Genomic DNA, 19,279 nt, shown 5'->3' on the forward strand with positions numbered 1-19,279 from the left:
TTGAAATAGAGTGTAAGTAGATATTGAATGATTGACAGTGTTATGGGCCCACTGATTGAGAATATGTTACTAAATATACTTCAGGGAAAAGTAATATGGTTTTAGAAAATATTTCCTGAGGAGCGCTGCATCACTGGAAGCACATGCTTGCCCAGATACCAAAGGTTTGGTTGCACCGGAAGTGAGAGGTCACCCGGCTTGGTTGGAAGCAAACGCTTACCCAAGAAGAAATATGGAGTTGCACTAGAAGTGAATGGTCACCCGGTCAGCGTGGAAGCAGTCGCTTACCTGGAAGTAAATGTGTGGTTGCATCGGAAGTGAAAGATCACACAGTCTGGGTTTGGAAGCAGACGTTTACCTGGAAGGAGATGTGTGGGCACCAGAAGTGAAAGATCACCCAGCAGTATTGGAAGCAGAGGTTTACTCATGAGTGTGTGGGTACCGGAAGCACACATGCCAATAGAACCGATTCAATCCAAAAATTGTTTTATTTTAGCTGTCTCCTGCCTGAAATTGCATTTTGTACATTAGAAGTCAATAGTCAACAGTGCAACTGGCATGCAAATCACTAAAACTTTCAAGTCTAGCTGCAAAAGCGCTAGAAAAGAAAGATACAGAACAGGATTTAGGAAATGCTTAGACATTTACCTCAAGTAAACATAAGTACTAGAATCGGATTCCTTGAGCTAGTATAACTTCATAAGACTAAAAGGCGCTAATTGAACCCTCGCTTCCTTTGTTTTATTGATTAAAATGTTTACTAACCCAATAATAATATAAATTTTAAGTCACAAGTGCTCATGTGTTTTTAGCGGTCACCCCGCTCTTTGTATGATTTAAACCAAATCAAATAAAGTATTTTACTACCTACATTAGAAGTCAATAGGGAATTATAATACTTCAGATTTTTTATTTTAAATCTCCCACGTCCCTGTCCTAAAATGTTGGCATGTATGCGGAAGTGAAAGGTCACCTGGTCCTGAGCGAAGCAGACGCTTGCCCGGAGTGAAAGTGAAGGGTTGCATCCCAAGGTGACAGGCCACCTGGGTAGACAGGTGGACACTGAATGTAGGGCACAGTGCGGAGGCTATAGGCAAAGTACACGGGCTCGACCAATGAAGTTTAATGGTGTTTAAAGGATTGCTTGGGCGTTGAAAATTGCCTAATAAACTGCGGTCCATAAACGTGAAATCGGTGTGGTCTGAATTTTTGGAATAAGGGAGGGGCGACTAGGTGAGGGGTGCTGCCGCTATGCCATTTTATGATTTACACGTATGTCCTACGCTGTGCTCCTTTACTGATTTAGTCCAACAGCATAGCTCTCATGTAACTCCGTATTTCGTAAGAATTGGTCAAACATAACATGCCACCAATTGGATGTGAAACGCCGTTGGTTTTAAATGATGGAACTATCATATTATAAACTCCTGTTACGCATCCAACTCGTTTCCTATTCCAAGATGGCCGCCAGGTTGTTAACGTCTTGGAAGAATGCGTGCACCACGAACTAGCTTTTCAAAGATGGCCGCGTCTGTACTCTCCAAGGAGCGAGTAAGGCAAGGTAACGGAAGCGTCTCTATAATGTAGTAATAAGGTGTAGAGTTGAACACAAAGTTAACAACGGTAAAAATGTACTTTAGATAATAAAATATGTCTGTAATAATAGTTTCCCCAAAATAATACAGGTATAAAATGTGTTGTACTAGTGCCGTTTTTTTCAATAAAATGATCTTCTCTTTTAAATCGATGTTAGTACGTGAAAAATAATTCAAGCCTTTTAGAAGTACAAACAAAACAATTAGAGCTCAAGGTGTAACTAAGAAAATAATTTGGTTGCGATTAAAGCAAACCAGTCAATAGCGGGCACCTTGTTTCAAACCCATCTTCTTTGTCAGAAGTCGCTCACGATTCAGCTTTGTCTTCCTGCGCCTTGTACTCAGCTGTGATGAAGGACCCCCATTTGAGGGTCCTCTTGTAGCATGTGTCCCGTTTTTAGCTGTCTCACATGGAGCCTGCTTGCATTCTGACATAACCCCTCTAGAGTGACGGGAAGTTCCAGGGCGCTAGGGCCCTGTTCTGCATTATACCTGCGCGGTGTTCACCCTGTATCTTGCCGGCTTTGCTTTCAGGCCCGCAGACCGCTCGCTTTGTTGTCTCATCTTCGCGGGATGTGAGGCGGTCACCTAACCCGTGCGATCAGCCGGGTATGTGCAGTTCGGCGGTGACAGCCGGGTTTCTGTTGGTGGAGTTGCTCGTCAATGCACCGACAGTACCCCTGTCTTCGGCGGAGGTGTCCTTTGGCACCAGCCGAGTTCCTTATAACTTGTTGCAGTGCCCGCCTTCTAAGGCTGGGGCTCCTCCGCCCCCAGCGCACTCCCCTCGCCCCCTCTGTTCCCTCCCCCGTCCCTTTGAGTATACACGGTGACGCCAGAGCAGGACGGGTCCCACTTTCTTCTTCACTCTCCCTGACTTCTCCGTGTCAGGGCACAGCTCTTCTCGTGTATGGGCTCTGTTAGCCCCCAGCCCCCTTCTGGCTGCCCGGGTCTTACCAGGCGCTTCGGGAGGGAGAGCGGAGGATGTCTCAAGAAAACGACATGGACAGGATGATGATCAAGGTAAGAGGCTTGGGAGGCACAGTCTAATGGGCACTCTAACCCAGCGAGAGGTAGGTGCATTCGTGGGAAGGCAGGGGTGAACACAAACTGGAGTTTTGCTGGTCAGCGATGTTCCCACTTTAAGAAATGGGGGGGCGGGGGGGGGGGGTAAGGCAATTGGCATACTGTGGATGTACCAGTGATAAGTACACATTGGCTACGGCAGATTGAGAGAGAGAGAGTGTGTGAGGTAGTTGTATGGTTCTGGGTGGCGCTGGTGAGGTGCCTTTTTATAGTAGTGTTCGTGATGGCGTTAGATGATAGAAGTTATGGGTGCATTATTGTTGGGGGGGATCAGTGGACACATTGGCGTGGATTGCAGTGGTGGAATACTGCAGGGCACAATTAAATTGTGTCGTTCTTGGAACAGAGCTGGCAGAAGAAGCTGGTGGCCATTCTTATGGTTTGTTAGGAGGCAGTGGTAAGCCGTTGTGCAGGTTAAGATCGAGACTGGTGGTGGTGGTTGGGATGAGCTACCCAACCTGGCACACAATGTGAGGTGGCCGTTGCACTCGGAGTGAGCTTCAGAGGAACAATAGGACACCTGGCTGTTTTTGAGGTAGAGCACGCAATCTGCAGGAAATCCGACTGGATTTTGCAGTTAAGTCTTTATTGTCAGCAGTGATGTCTTTAAACTGTCTGTCGCCTGCATTTAATGAGAGAACGTGGAGACTGATGTCGAGTGAAGATAGATCTCTGTAATGTGCCATGGAGAAGTTGGAAAGATGTTCACGAAACCTAGAATTTTAAAAAGTGATGGTGCTATTTCGGTTGCACTAAGACCGATAGTCTGTGTGTGTGTGTGTAAATTTGTTTTGTCGTTATGCGTGTTGTGCAGAGGTTCCATCTACTGTGCGCCAGTTACCACAGTTCTAGCACCAGTCACCGTGTAGTATATGTTTGTGCCTATTCATCGTTGTATTGTCTGTTTTGTGTATGCTTGTTTAAAAAGCAAAGGGCGGAAGAAAAAAGATGCTTGTACATTACGAATCGTGCAAACGAACCTCTCCGTTGTTGACAAGTTCTTAAGGTGTCTATTTTACGAAAATACTTTACATTTTACAACCGTTTTGACTTTTGTGTGGTCATATTTACTGTTTGTCTTAGGGAGTAGTTTCTATTCATTTATTGAAGGAAAAATTTTTTCCGACTGCCACTAAAGGCTTCAATATTTTCTAGCATGTAATCCCTATATGTAAAACATTGAAAATTATTTTCAATGAAGTGTATATGCGTTAACAGGCATTAACTAATTGGTGAGCTAGTAATGTTGCCGGCCTACATCTGGATTCAACCCAGTCATCTCCACGTTACATCGATCTCTGTCAGTGGTAGAATGCCAGCTTACCTAGATTGATGGTGATTCGAACAGAGAGTTGGTAGTCAATGGGGTGTTTTCACAATCATGACAATTAAAGGCAAAAGCAGTAAAAACATTTATCTCTATGAGTGTTTTGAGCAGTCCTACATGTGCCTTAATAGTGTCTCAAGGGAGTGTGCTGATGTCATGAAACATGACAACGAAGCTCAGGCGGTTTACAGACGTCAGCAGAATCCCCCAGATACATTTAATAACCTTCTTGTTTCAGCATGGCCATCTGGTGCCATGTGTATTGAGCAGATATTATCCTTTGCAGTTAATGCACATGACATTGCCATAGTGAGGTGGCCAAATCCCATTTAAATTATTTGTTTTGTTTTTATTGTATGTGTCTATTTAGGCATGTGTATGCTACTTATATTTGTATCTATCTGTACATTTTCATCAATGTGATGTTAATGTTTCGCGGTCAAATTTCAGTTGAAGCAAAAAGCCACCCTTTAGAAGAACAATGCGACAATGATCACCAAAGCTTTGCTGATGACCTAGAGTATGACATCATCCAGGACATTAAAAAATATGTTCTTTTCTGGGTTGTAATTCATGTGAACTTTTCCATTCTTAGCTGCTCGTTCTAGACACCTTATTTGTAAATGATGCCCAGAATGCAGAAAGTTAATTCTAGATCAAGATGTTTATGTCCTCTCATACCAATATACTCTGCTCTTCCTGTTTTCATTTTCTCATGCTACTCTGAAAGATGCTGCTGCTTCTCCTTTCCCAAGTCAGACATAAAGTGGTCTAAGCAACAGTTCAAAGTCTTTTGGGCTACTGCAGCGCCCCATTTCTGGGTTTTCCCACTTACATCTTTCGCTACTTAAACATTGTCAAAACATGGCAGTCACTTTATTTGAACTTTCATACAATTTCATTCTTTTTTGGAAGCAATTAAAACATTATATTGGCTTCTCACATCCACCCAGATTATTTTCTGATCCCTTTAAATTGTGTTCTGAGCTTTCAAAGGCCTTTTTTCTTGCTATTGGCAAATTTAAATTTCTTCAGTACCATTCCTCCCACACGTTTAGATACAACACTGTCAGACTCTTAGTGGTTCCAGGATTCCTTCATCAACTCACTAGCGGGCTTGCCACTTCTTTCGCCGCAGCCAGGCTCTGGACCTCCATTCCCCACTCCTAACTGGAACATGATCAGATTTTACCGTCCCAGAAAGCATTGAAAAGCTGTCTCTTTTTTAAATTCCACTCCTAAATCCCAGGTCACACTCTTAGAAATCAGCGATAGTTTAACATCAGGACATCTTTTAGGTTATTTGTACGCTTTACAGAACCCTTAACAAATTCATAAAGTTTGACTATGTGAATGGGATTGGTCAGTTTTGATAAAACTTAAGTACAGCAGAAACCATGTGTCCTTGTCTGTTTGTGCAATCCAAAGATAGCTGTTGTGTGTAATCAAAAGTTCTACCTGCAACACTCCAGGATATTAGCAAATTATTTAACAAAATATTTATGAGAAACTGGATGCTGTAAAAGCTGTCCTCTTCGGTTTTGGTGTTGGGCCCTAACGGAATCCATTCCAGAATCTACTGTAGACAACTTTCAAGTGTCTCATATGGCTGGTACCTGTGGTGTTGCGTCTCTTAGCCTTCACACTCCAGTTATACTTTCTCTTGCGCTTAGCGGGATATCCGCACTTGCCACAGGTACATTTCTGGAGATGGTACGCCTTTGATCCACAACAACAACACAGTGTGTGCGTCTTGTTTCGGCGTTTGCCAAATGATGACATACCCTTCGTCATCTTGCCACAATGGCCGATAAGATATTAGCAAATTATCTCATGAGCAGTTCTGACCCTTGCTCCAACTGCCTTGCATTTTATAATGGTTCCATATTATATTGAGTGAAAAAAGCAGTCATGGATATGTTCTGTAAGGTTTAGAATGAAAGATGTAGGAATTATCTGACGGACTTCTAACATCGGGTGTAGATAATAATAATTTTTTTGTATCTTCTTGCATATATTGAACTGCGCTTTGCAGCTCAAGAAGGCATTGCCACAGCTTGAACTCCGCTTTGCAGCTCAAGAAGGCATTGCCACAGCACACATGCAAGATAATGTGTTGTGATCTCATACTGCCTATGTATTTCCTAGAGTGTTTGAAAATATCACTGAACAGCCTAATCCCACTACTCTTCCACCAGAATTCACCCTGCTGACATTTTTGTGGAACTTGATCACTCTACCAAAGTGTTGTTGCCGCGTATAAATTTGAACTTGAAAGCTTTCAAGGTGTGACTGGGCAGTATCGTAATCAATTTCACAAGATGGAGGAGCACACAAACAGACGTTTTAGTCCTAACTTGTTATTCCCAATATAACAAAATACATCAAATTCTATTATGCATCAAGTTCTCACTATTGAAATGCATTAAAAACCATAATCACCCAGTCAGTATAATGTATAGGACAACATAAATATCAGTATATCAAATAAAAGGAGGAAACTTTTCATATTTTCTTTTTTCTTTTTATTCATGCTCTGCAAGTGCGTAATACAAATTATCCTGACATAAGTCGTGCACAGCCTGTTTCGCAGGACTTTTTCAGGGCTGTTGAAAAACACATACAAAAGAAAGCCATAAAAAGGCCCAATGTGACTAAAACAACTACAAACACTAACACAATGAACAAAATACACATTTAGTGCACTATATACACATTACATTTGCAAACATTTAAAACCATGTTCATACAATTCACCAAAAGTGCCTAGTTTAGAACAAGAGAGAGAACTTTTTTCAAGGAAAATGTATATAACATATAGACATTAGAATCTCATATATAATGTTACCATTCGAAACAGTACAGATTTCACAGTCTAGTGAAAGGCAAGTGTGTATCTTATTTAATCAAAAACTATACATGAAGCATTCTATATAAAAACTTTACCAATACATAGGTACCACCATTTCAAGCCCCAAGCCACCTCCTGATCAAAAGGTTAGCAAACAACCATTACTACTGTGTTTGGTCTCAGTCACTACTTGTGAAAAATGGATATCCTCCTTTTCAAAACCTTTGGATTAGGAGGTGGCTTGGGGCACAAAATGGTGGTACCTTTTACTAGACTGTGAAATCTGTACTGTTTCGAATGTTCACTTAGAACTTGAGATTCTACTGTATATTTATTATTATATACATTTTCCTTGAAAAAAGTTTTTTCTCTTGTTCTAAACTAGGCACTTTGGTGAATTGCATGAACATGGTTTAAAATGTTTGTATATGTAATGTGTATATAGTGCACTAAATGTATATTTTGGTAATTGTTAGTGTTTGTATTTGTTTTAGTCACTTTGGGCCTTTTTTTGGCTTGCTTTTTAAAAGTTGTCTTTTGTATGTATTTTTAAACAGCCCTGAAGAAGTCCTGCAAAACAGATACGAAACGCGTAGGCTGTACACAACTTATGTCAGGATAATTTGTATTACGCACTTGCAACGCATGAATAAAAAGAAAGAAAATATGAAAATCTTTCCTGCTTTTATTTGATATCTTGAAATTGATGTTGTCCTATACATTATACAGACTGGGTGCTTATGGTTTTTAATGCATTTCAGTAGTGAGAACTTGATGCATAATAGAATTTGATGTATTTTGTTATATTTGGAATAACAAGTTGGGACTCAAATATCTGTTTGTGTGCTCCTCCATCTTGTGAAATTGTTTAGGTAAAATTCTTTTTTTTTTTTGGATGGTTGGCCTTGTGAGTGAACACGATCATTGAATAAATAGGGTCGCCAGAGTGTCGGCAAGTTGAGACCACACAGTTTCTGCTGTTTTAGTATCATAATCAATTTTAAAATCTTATATTTTAATATTTACACACTATGGAAGGGAATCCTTCCTAATAAATGAAACACAAAAGATTGTAGTTGTGTGGATGTACTGCTTTTAATTACGTTTCGCACTGTCAGTTGAGTCTTTATCCATGCAGCGTCATGTTCAGCCGTGTTTTACTATTTACTTGCAGCATTTTAAAGATGGTACTAAGACGGAACCAATTCTTCAGAGTAAGTTGAAAATTAGGTAAAACGGATAGTTGGAAAGGTTTATGTGAATAGTTTACCTGCCTTTTGACCTGTTTCTCTATGCTGGTGTCCACTCTTTCGACTTTTGAGATGATAGTTGCCCAAATAAGTCATTAGAGTAAAGCAATTGAACCCAAATGTTAGTGTGTCCGAAGTCACTTGTGTGTAATGAAACATGTCTGAGATTGAGTGACAAAGTTACCATGGTAAGCCTATCGTGGAGGGACCACAGCATTTTGATTCACTGGAGAAGGATGTCATTTTCATCATTTGATGTCTCTGGTCATGTTACAGCATGTGTATTGTAAGACTGAAAACAACTTACATATTTAAAGTCTAGGCAGTAAAAATCTCGGGCTGCATAGGAGTACCATTCATTATATTCTTTATTTGTGATCTCGCCCAATAAAAATAATAAATATGTAAGCCACTGTTTATCGGTTGTACGTTGGTGGGTGCAAGTCGATAAATACATCTCTTGTTGACCGTTGGCATGCATTTGAGATCTGTCATTGTAGCTGTTTCAGTGCCAAAAAAGTATGTGCTAGGGTTTCTGTAGTAGATGACTGAATATTGAATGTGTGGAGTATTAATGGTGCCTGAGTGGATAATGGTGTTTACGGTGTGTGTGTGTGGTTTCGTTGGATTGTAACACTTGCTTCCAGCGTGTTCTGTTTTTGAATTCTTTTGAAATGCCATTTGTAAAGTTTTCCCTTGCTCTCAGAATCAAGTGACTCTTTTTACTGCTTGCTTTTTGAAATCATTGCTGCATTAATGAAGGTTTTCTCAGTTTCACACCACCTTTCCCGTTTATCCTACAAATGTGTGATCTTCACTGAACATAGTGAGCTCAAATGGGATGTATGCTGCATCTAGTAGATGTGTCAACGAAGCTGGCTAAATCTCTGGACATAAGGATTAAGCAATGTTGGTTGGCTTCGTTCCTTTGGAAGTTGTATCATGAAAAGCAGAAATACAAACCCTTGCAATGCTATGTCCTTTACAATGAATGCATAATACATAGTACAGCACTACTTGGCTGCCCAAATGGTTATCTGTGATAAAAATGCTCCGTAGATATTTTAATTTTACATCAGCTGTTCCTAATTCTTCTTGTATTTAGGAGGAGACACAGCATGGTAGGTGAGTTCTAGTGTTAGCATAGTAGAATATTTGCGTCAAATGGTGATGGGCGGGAGGTGTATGTTATGTTATATGACTTTTATATGGCGCAAATCACCTACATGTCTCTAAGCGCTTCAAAAGAAGAATAAGCAAGTCGCTGGGCAGAAATATAATGGCAGCCACGAAAGCAGAACTTATGCAGTAGTTAACGCCTCTCTTAATTGAAGAGGTTTTTAATAGCTTTCTAAAAGTGAGCAGAGCCGGTTCCCTACGTAGGTACTCTGGCAGGTCATTCCAGATCTGCGGGAGGAAGACGGAGAACGCTCTACCCCTATGGATTTAGGGATGTACCTGGGGGAGGCAAACCCACAGGCCTCAGATGATCGCAGAGTCCAGCCAGGAACATATTTCACCAAGCGATCTTTTATATACTTGGGTTCCTGACCGTAGATTGCCTTATGGGCAATACATAGACCTTTGAACTGCGATCTCTGTTTAATGGGGAGCCAATGTAGTTTATGTAACAGCGGAGTAGTGCATGTCTTTCTGGGAAGTCTAAAAATAAGCCTAGCAGCATCGTTCTGCACCACCTGCAGTCTCCTAAGGAGCTACTGGGGGAGGCCAATGTAAAGGTCATTCACATTATCCAGCATGGAGATGACAGTGGCGGAGACAATTGACTGTAGTGAGGATGTTGGCAAGAGAGGAGCAAACTTCCGTAGCTGCCTAAGTAAGCCAGTACAGGTTCCCACTACAGTGGAAACCTGGCAAGACATAGATAGTTCAGAGTCAACTTTCAGCCCCAGGCTTTTTACAACCAGGACTGATACTGGAGCTACACCTAGTTCCGGAGGCCAAAAAAGATCACACCATGGGCTATTATTTTTTGGGACGACAAACAATTCGGTCTTATCTGGACATATTTTCAATGAATTGGCTGTCCTCCAGTTCACAGTGAGCCTGAGCAGCTTTTTGGCCGACTCCTGGGCTTGGTGGGAGTTGTTTAGCTGGATAAGAAGTTGAGTATCATCGGCGTAATTAAAGACCTGACAGTCCAAGAGGGTCAGGGTCTCTATCAGGGGTTGCAGATAAATATTAAAAAGGAGTGGATATAGTGCACAACCCTGGGGTACCCCATAGGCCAGGGAGCCCAGGTCCGATAACTGCTCACCCAGCTGAACTCTCGGAGTACTGTCAGACAGAAATGACTTAAGCCATTGATATGCTTGGCCGCAAATACCCATATTTGTGAGACGGTTCAGCAAAATATTATGGCTGACCGTATCGAATGCCGCTGACAGATCTAATAAAATCGGGGCACTCTGTTGTTTATTGTCCGCCATAACTCTGAGCTCATCCAGAACGGACACCACCACTCGCTCTGTACTATGATGAGCTCTGAAGCCCGCCTGTCTAGCTTGGAGTAGCTGCTGGTCCTCCAGATACTTTGAAAGTACCTTTAATACGTGCTGTTCTAGCACCTTAGCTAGAAAGGGGAGCTGAGAGATGGGTCTATAGTTATTTAAAGTCAGAGTATCCGCACCAGATTTTTTCAACAGGGGAGTGACCCTGGCTTCTTTAAAATTTATCGGTAGATAGCCCAAATCCAAAGAATTATTTAATAATTCCAGGACCTGCTTCTCCAACCCTGGCAGGGCCATTTGAAAGATTCTCCGAGGGCAGGGGTCTACTCGAGATCCTGATTTGCTGATGATACCAAGGTAACCGAGTCAATTTTAGGAAAGTTAGAAAGCTGACTGCTGAGGCGGGGGAGGGGGGTGATTTGATGGAGGGAGCTGGGCTCGGTGGGGGTTCTAGCAATTTCCGAGGTGATGTCCTTCACTTTCTGAAGGAAGAAGTCCTGGAATGCATTTCTGTCTAAAGATGCGAAACCTGCCCTCAAAAGCCTACACTGGCTCCCAGTGAAGGAGCGTATCACATTCAAGACGCTCTGCATAGTGCACAAAATCCTGCATGACAAGGGCCCCCCAATACTCAGATCCCTGATGAAACCACACCAATCTAACAAACACCTAAGATCTGATTCACTTGCCCTGGCCTCCATCCCTAGAATAAAAAAGGCAAGATCTGGCAGCCGCAGGTTCGCCTACAACGCGCCAAAGCTCTGGAACACCCTCCCACTAACCATGAGGAGTGATCATAATCTACTCTCCTTCCGAAACAAATTAAAAACTTGGCTCTTTCCCTAAAACCCCCCTGTTCTGATCCCTTTTTGGAATAAACTAGGTCCTCTCAGCGCTGGGATGCCCAAGGGTAGCTATGCGCTCTATAAATCCACTTCCAAATTCCAAAATTCCAATGCAACTGTGGATTTTTTTCTCTGCTTTTTGACTCAATTCCTTTAGAATAACTAAGGTCTCTTTTTGTTTGTTCTCTGCCAGAACAATCCTTCCCTCCATAATATTCCGCTTTCTCAGCTAAAATGGCTGCTTTATAAGCGGAAAGAAGGGCTTTGTAGGCATTTAGCTCTGTTGACTCATAGCTTTGTTGCCACCACCTCTCAGCTTGGCGAAGTTGTTTTTCCCCCTCAGTGGTTCATTGAACCATGGGGCCCCTTTTCCTTTATTTCTGACTTTTTCTTTCCACTCTGGTGCCACTATATCTATGGCCCATAAGACATATAATATTCAAAGAGGTGAATGAATTGGGTAAACATAAACCCCCCAAAATCAGTGTATCTGTTGTATACATTGGCTCTTGTATTTTCATTGGAATATTTCAGTGTCACTTTTAATTTAGATTTGTAGTTTATAACATTGGCTTAAGTTACTAAGCCATTCTCTACAGTGACACTTTTGTCACAGACTTTTCAGCATTGGTTTTGGATTTAGAAACACCAGGGAAAGAGAGTCTGTTTTTCTTGTTTTAACATCAGGAAAGTCTGTTTGCTAATATAAACCTAGTGTACATGGACAGAGCCTTCATGTGAGCAAGCTAGCATTAAAAATGTTGTTCTTTTCCCCCCCCAACCGTCTTTTTTCTGGTAACATCCAAACATAGCAACTAGGGTAGAGAGTAGATGCACACAGTGGGAGCACCAAATTCTGTGCACTCTCTTATCAGATAACAATTGGTCAGTTGCATTAGGCACACTGAATGCAGTGGTCACTGCTGTAGGTATTGTTATCTTAATTCTGCAGGTATTTGCTTGAAAAAGTACTATCTTTCCCATTGAAATTGAAACTACCTCTATGGGCATCTGTTGTCTTGACTTCCAAGCAAAAAGCACACATTTATGTACATTTGTTGTGGAAAGCACAATAATTGCTGTTGGCTATTTTTAAATTGTTAGAATTAGTTAAGATTTGCAAGTAAACTGTAAGTGAGAACTTGCTCAAGGTAGCCGAGCACCTCGGTGTCCTAACTTACAGTTGTATATTTCGACGCTTAAGTAAACGTTTTGTGGTGTGATTGTAGGTCCTCAATGTGAAGAGCTTCTGGTTGGGTCTTTACCCAACATTTTTTTGAAAATCGATAAATCTAGTTTGAAAAACTTTATGGTTTCGTCTAATGCCGGTATACATAGAGAGAATCTCTTTTAATACAATTTGTTTTCCAGCTCGTATGATCAATTTTGTACTGAACTTTAGAGTCCCTTGTATTCACAAGTAATTGTAATTTGTAATTGGCTTTAATTTGAACACTTGTAGCCAACACTTTTATTACTTCATTCAGGTTCATGTTATTCATTTTTGAGTCTTTTTTTGCATTTTTTTATGTATATTAATTGTTTGGGGATATTGGTGTTCAACTTTTTCAGGGCATTATTGGTTCATAGTGGTTCCAACAGGATGACTAGGATCCCTCCTGCTCTTTAAGTTTAGTAGATTAGTTATAGGTGACACTAGCTGTTGATCGAAAGGAAATACACACAAAAAATCAATGAAAGGTAAGCAACCAACACAAATGTGGGTATGTTTCTAGAAAAGTGTTGTGGTACAGGATTACCACAATGTGGAATAACTTAATGACAGTGAATTTAAATGTAAACTGAGATCTATGATGGAAGACAAAATGGAGTGGAACACACTTGCTAAATCTACAATAATTATGCATGATTTGTTACTAAGTGAAGGTATTCAGCCCTATCTACTTTGTTTCAACCTTGCAGCATCAATTTGTACTGATTAAGGTCGGTTTTCACTTAATAGCCTTTCCTGAAGTTGGCTAGGGGTTTAAAGATACTAGAATTTGTCCTCAAAATTGAACGTGCAAACTCTGACAATCCTATGTATTCTTTTTATAGTTTTGATAAAAACCTTCTAGACAATGGATTGATTGAGGGACAGTGCTGGTTGTACAGAGTTTAGAAATGAACGTGTCCAAGCATACTTACCTGATACCTCTATAACAGTTTGCCGTTGGTTAAACCAAAGAATCCATCTTTGGCCCAGTGGAGGTACCACATAGTGCTGTTAAAATAATAATTAAGAACACGGACTTAAAGTGCATGGTACTCACATGAGCTTTCATTACTCTTAAGCATATTGTTAGAACGAAGGCAGGATGAGCTACATTAAGTAACTAAAAGTTGCTAATATGAAAAATTCTATTATTGCTATTTGCCACTTTATTTCCCCCCTAAAAGCTGTGCTATTAAAAGCGTGTTTATTGCATTGTTTCCAAAACTGCAGCGAATTGCTTAAGGGCGAGATTATTTCTGATAGTTTGCGTGCATGATTATTTTACGACACCTTGAAAGACAATCGTCACAATGGTGTGAAGTTACCCATTTACTCTGTGAGGCGGCTTAACTTTCCGTAACTTCGTTATGCAAGGCGCACACAAACATCGTGTCAAAGGCTTGCTTTGATGTGTAATGGCATCCAAAAGTTACACTCTGCCTGCATTTGTTTTCTAAATAAGATTGTCGACGGGCTGTTAAACCATGTCCTAGTTCGGCTATCTCTGCTCCCACTCTGTAGACGATCTGATGTTACTTTATGCTTATCAGCTCTTCTGTGTCGCACATACATTGCATGTATGAAAAGCCACGGCCCTATTCGTAAATCTACAACTCTAGGTTAACGCCTACATTTAGGCTACTTTTGTTTTTTAGGAAATCCTGGACAGGGCTTGGGAATCTGGATTATCTGCAGTTTTCCAGTGGTGCTTTAATGAACCAGTTAAACACGTACCATTTGTACACGATTTACAGTTGCAGTCGCACGTGTAAGGCTCGGGAAAAAGTGCAATTGCATGTGCTGTCTTTTTTTTTCCCCTCCGCAAGGAAATGTGTCCACTTCGAGAAAGAAACCCCCTTGCCCTACACCAGTATATTGCTTTTGTGTGGGGGAGGTGACCTCCATTTCCACCCTGGAGAGCGATTACTCCTGCCCTCCAACTATATCTTGCTTGGGAATTTAATTTGGAAATGATTGTCAACACCCCAAACTCACAGGTTTGTGTGCGATCATCACATTTCCATGGAACCCCTCTCTTGAGCACCTCTCATTCCCACGGAAGCAAATTTACTCCACTGCAAAATTACACCGTACTGGTTAAATATTGTGTGAGTGTAAATCAATCTGCAAGTGCAGATGACTTGGTGAATTAGGCCTATACTGTTTGAATCAATGGGCTGCACACACATTGACGAGATCTGTCGCAGTCACTCAATCTGTGGGATCTATGTAAAAGTAAAAATTATTCTGCTCTCATACTTTGTCCTTGCCCTCTTTGAAGCTACAGCTAACAACAAGCATTTGCAATGAAATGGGTCTTGCATTAATGAAAAAGTTTGGACTATTGGCGTTGCTAATAATAATTAAGGCTCCCGTTTTTCCGTTTTTATTGATTTTCATAGATAAATACACACAGAAAAACATTTTATTTTCTTGTCTGTATTTATTTTTAAATGTGGATAAAAAACGGAAATTGGGTGCTTTTTGAGTGATTCTTAACGCACTATGCCATGACTGCCAGGCCAATAACTGTGAGGATTGATAGAAGGGTGTTAAAAAGAAAGGAATTTTAGTAAAGAGGCTTAAACAGCAGTATATATGCAGAAGGCTGATACTGCAATGTGCATATTTTCATATAAGTGCATTGATTTTCCTGTCAGGCTTTCAAACATGACTGCATATTTATTGGTTAAATAAATGTGGAAATATACCAGTTTCAGTTTTATTTTTTTCAAAAACGCCATAATAAATAGGGATAAATGCAGATAAAGTTGACAAAAAATAAATATGGATAAATACAGACAGAAATGTCCCAAAAATAAATACCACAAAACCGGGAGCCCTAATATTTCAACAATGGTAATAGCTCAAACGTTCAGTAATGCTATACCCAATGCATTGTGAATGCTTAAAGTCAATAAATGGGGGGGAGAGCAATTGTGGCGCCCACGCTTTAGCTTAAGACGTTTAAAGCTAAATTGCGTTTTTTTAGGTCTCGTGGCGATTACAGCGCGAAGCGCTGTCTCGCCAGAGACCTATAGTCACCGGCTCTGCTTCCCAGGAGACAGGAGATAGGCACGCGCAGGCGGAATCGGATCAGGATCAGGTCGCGCGCTCACGACGTACAGGCATGCGCTGTGCCCATCTCATGTCTCCCTTGCAAGCCTCCAGCACAATGGCATTTTCTTCGCGCCACTAAGACTGCCTCCCCGGCCGTGACCAAGCCAGCCCCCCCCCCCCCCCCCCCCCTACTATGCCCGCCCGCCTCCGACCAAGCCAGCCCCGCCCAAGTCAGCTACCCCGCCCAAGCCAGCCAGCCACCCCCCCATCCCCCAGGAAACGTACAAAATCACCCGGTGCTGCGGCGCGGTACTCCAGCTCCTCCAATGCAGCATCACGCGGGGCTCTCCCATTAGGCATGGGAGCCCCTGCTATTCACTGGTCTTTTCCCGGGCCCTCTCCTGGGACCCGGGACTTGAGTATTTTCTCCCATGCCTGTGGGTCTCCTGCCTCCGCTGCAAAGTAAAACTCTCGTCTGAATTATGAAGCCCTCTTCTTATCATGGGCGGCTTCAGACCTCGGGAGGAAGGCGCCAGGGCAGGCGGGAGGTGCGTCTGTGCGTGAATGTGCGTTCTTTCGCGTGCGATTGCACGTGCCCGTGTGTGGTACGTCGGTGTGTTGCTCGGGCGGTTTCTATGTGTGTGTGCTGTATCAGCTTGGCCCCGGACAGCACATGGGCACGCGCACCGCTTGTCTTTCAGCTTGCATCTGGACAGCCAATGTGCACGCTCGCACGATCACGTCGTCTCTTTCAGCTTGTTTTCTGTTTGTATGCGCTGTACTTTCGGGCAAGGTTGGCAAACACTTCCAGCGCCGCACACCACGCATCAAGGCTCCTCTGGTGCGTGTTTCACAAGAGAGAGACGTTTCTTTTCAGTGAGAGGCACCTCGCCTTCCATTTCAGCAGGGGGCATGTTCTCCTAAATCGAGATACCTTTTTTATCACCTTCTAGACGAAACTGAGTTGGCCCAGATGAACGCTCTTATCAGTGTGCTCACTAAATGGCATTCTGTCACTAGGGTGTGTAAGCTCACGTTTAGGACTGTGCCCTAGTGATAGAAAGTAGCAGACAACCCTGCATTGGCGGATACAACAGACAACGCAGAGACTGGTGCCTGCTTGAAGCCCGCCTCAGTCAGAGTAGGAAGTGCCCGGCCCAGGGGGTAATCAATAGTGTTCCTGCAGGTAGCGCCCAGTGTTTGTTTTCTCTTTCACGCTCTGTTAAGTCGCTGTGTCCAGAGCTTTGTCTGGAATGGATTAAGTAGCGCTGGGGAGTCCTTCATCCATCTCAGTCACTTTCCCCACCAAGAGCCGAACCATTTGCTCTTATCGGAGCCATCATTCCAAGGATAACTGTGTGTGGAGGTCACGGCAAGAGCCTTCACATCCAGGCCATTAATAACGGGAGCAGGAAGGCCCGTCAAGTGCGGGACAGGCCTAGCCCTGCATCTTTTTTTTTCCTCCAGTCACGCATATTCATCATAGCCAAGCTCCCTCTACGTTACCAACAGGCCCAAACCCACAATGGTGCTTTCATTGGCGCAAAACACTGGCATATGTAGAGCAGAAGGCTGCCCGAGGCCATGCACAGTGTGTTATAATCTTTAAAATAATCTTTAATATATTCAATGAACATCTATTACTTGTGTGGACTCGTTGTCTGGTGGTGCTAGGCTGGCTTCTCGCCAACACGCTTCAAAGTGGTCTGGAGCACAAGGCCAGATTCACACAGGCATTTATGATTTCCGGCCCTAAAGTAACGCAGATCTAAGCTGAAGCAGTTGAGTGTTCTAATAGGACACAAGCACCACCAGCAGCACCTGCTGAAGACGTCGCAGGAGGTCATGATCCTGCTGGGCACGCTTTGGCTTGTTCTTAATGTTTTGTACAGATAGTTTGTATTTTTTGTTCATTTTCTTTGAAAAACTTTATTGTGCAAAACAACATCATTACAGATATGGGCCTACAACCACAGGGGCCGGCCGCTAGTGTATGTAGATCAATTACTTGGCGTCAAGAAGCAGCGACTGATCCCCAGAGGTCCAGCAGAAGTACAGGATACATGTTCGGCAACTCAGGAGGTAGGCAGGATATAAATATTTTAAAAAAAAATGTTCTCTTTTTTTTTTAAAGAAAAGGAACGAAGAGAAAAACAAGAAAACAAAACTCAAGGCGAGAAACATTTTAGAAGATGTCGAGCTCCGGTGGGGGAGACCTGCCATACCGGATAGAGAATCAGGAGGACAATAGAGATGACATGGGGGGGAGGCAGTGGGGAAGTCAGGACAATCAACAAAGGAGTACAATATTCTAGGAACCTCAGGGTCAGGGGGACTGAGAAATATCCGGAGTGTCTTCAAAGGGGGGCGTACAGGTGTTCCCTCGGTAGGTGTTCCACTGGCCCCAAATTTTACTCCACGCCCTAGGCTTGCCCCTAGCCAAATATACCGTCTTCTCTCTAAACATGCACCAGTCCATGTTCTCCTTCCACACTGACACGGTGGGAGGCCGTTGGGAACCCCAAAGCTGCGTAATATCCCTTTTGTCAATCATGTTCCCAAGCGCCGCCCACCGGGCCTGGGCAACGTTGTAGTCATTCGGCTCCCACCCATTCAACAAACCTCTACTAGCCTCAGGCAGTAGAGCGACCCCAGTGACACACTCCATTACAGCATGCACGCGGTGCCAATACGCCGCGATATCACGGCACTCCCAAAGGATATGAAGGAAGGTGGCACTCATCCCACATCCGCGCCTACACAACCCATCCGAGGAAAAACCCATAGCAACCAAACGGGGATCCGTTACATACACACGGTGAAGAATTTTGAGCTGGACGAGACAGAGACGGGCAGGAATGGTGACCTCTTTTGGGAAGGATAGTGCAGACTGCCAGTCCTCGTCATCCAATTCCAACCCGTCTCCGGTCCATGCCTCCCTAAGACGAACAAGGAGATCCACCCGATTGTTGATTAATTTCTTATAAATCAAGGAAATCGTACTATCGGGCAGATGACCATCAAGTATACAGTGCTCAAGCGGGGAAGATTCAGGGACAGTGGTACCAGCCGCAAAGACCGACAACAAAGCGTGACGCACCTGTGCATATCTGAAGAACTCCCTCTCACTCAACTCATACTCACTCTGAAGCACCGCAAAGGATTTGACCGCACCTTTCACCCAGAGATCACCCACTCTGCTAATGCCAATCGTATCCCAGTTCTCAAAACCTTTCGTTGTCCAGAGGCATCCCAATCTTTCAGAAGCAAATTAAGGGGTCGCTCGCGTCAGTCGATCCCATCCCATGGCCACATTGGCATCCTTCCACACACGCACTGCAATCTTAGTGGGTCCCGTTAGGTTCCTCCCCGCCGTCCGATAGTAGAGCGCTCTGTTGAAGTCGCCACCAGGCAACAGATATTTATCCATCTTAAAAGCCGGATTTGGACCGGGTGCATACGTAGCATGGTTGATGGCGGACAACTGGGAGGCCCAATAATACCTCCTGATGTCCGGGAGCGCGATGCCCCGGTCATACCAGGGGAGAGTTAGTTTTGGGAGAGCGATGCGCGCACGACCG

General features: G+C 43.0%; 1 protein-coding gene and 1 pseudogene across 7 annotated transcripts in view; one reads left to right on the top strand and one right to left on the bottom strand.

The window, feature by feature from the left end:
• Positions 1-2,018: 2,018 nt before the first annotated feature.
• The window catches only part of MAPKAPK5 (MAPK activated protein kinase 5), a 429,232-nt gene continuing 411,971 nt past the window's right edge, over positions 2,019-19,279 (top strand). For 3 of the 7 annotated variants that reach the window (XM_086943068.1, XM_086943069.1, XM_086943070.1), the window contains exon 1: positions 2,071-2,615. In XM_086943068.1, the coding sequence (XP_086799194.1) occupies positions 2,577-2,615 (39 nt within the window). In that variant the 5' untranslated portion in view covers positions 2,071-2,576. Of the gene's footprint in view, positions 2,616-19,279 lie in introns of all 7 variants that reach the window. The other 4 variants (XM_086943071.1, XM_086943073.1, XM_086943074.1 and 1 more) reach the window with 4 other exon arrangements.
• LOC147679482 (large ribosomal subunit protein eL37-like) lies at positions 5,506-5,799 on the bottom strand (annotated as a pseudogene).

This window comes from Lissotriton vulgaris, chromosome 11 (assembly GCF_964263255.1).
Source record: "Lissotriton vulgaris chromosome 11, aLisVul1.2, whole genome shotgun sequence".
In the NCBI taxonomy this organism is placed as follows: Eukaryota; Metazoa; Chordata; class Amphibia; order Caudata; family Salamandridae; genus Lissotriton; species Lissotriton vulgaris.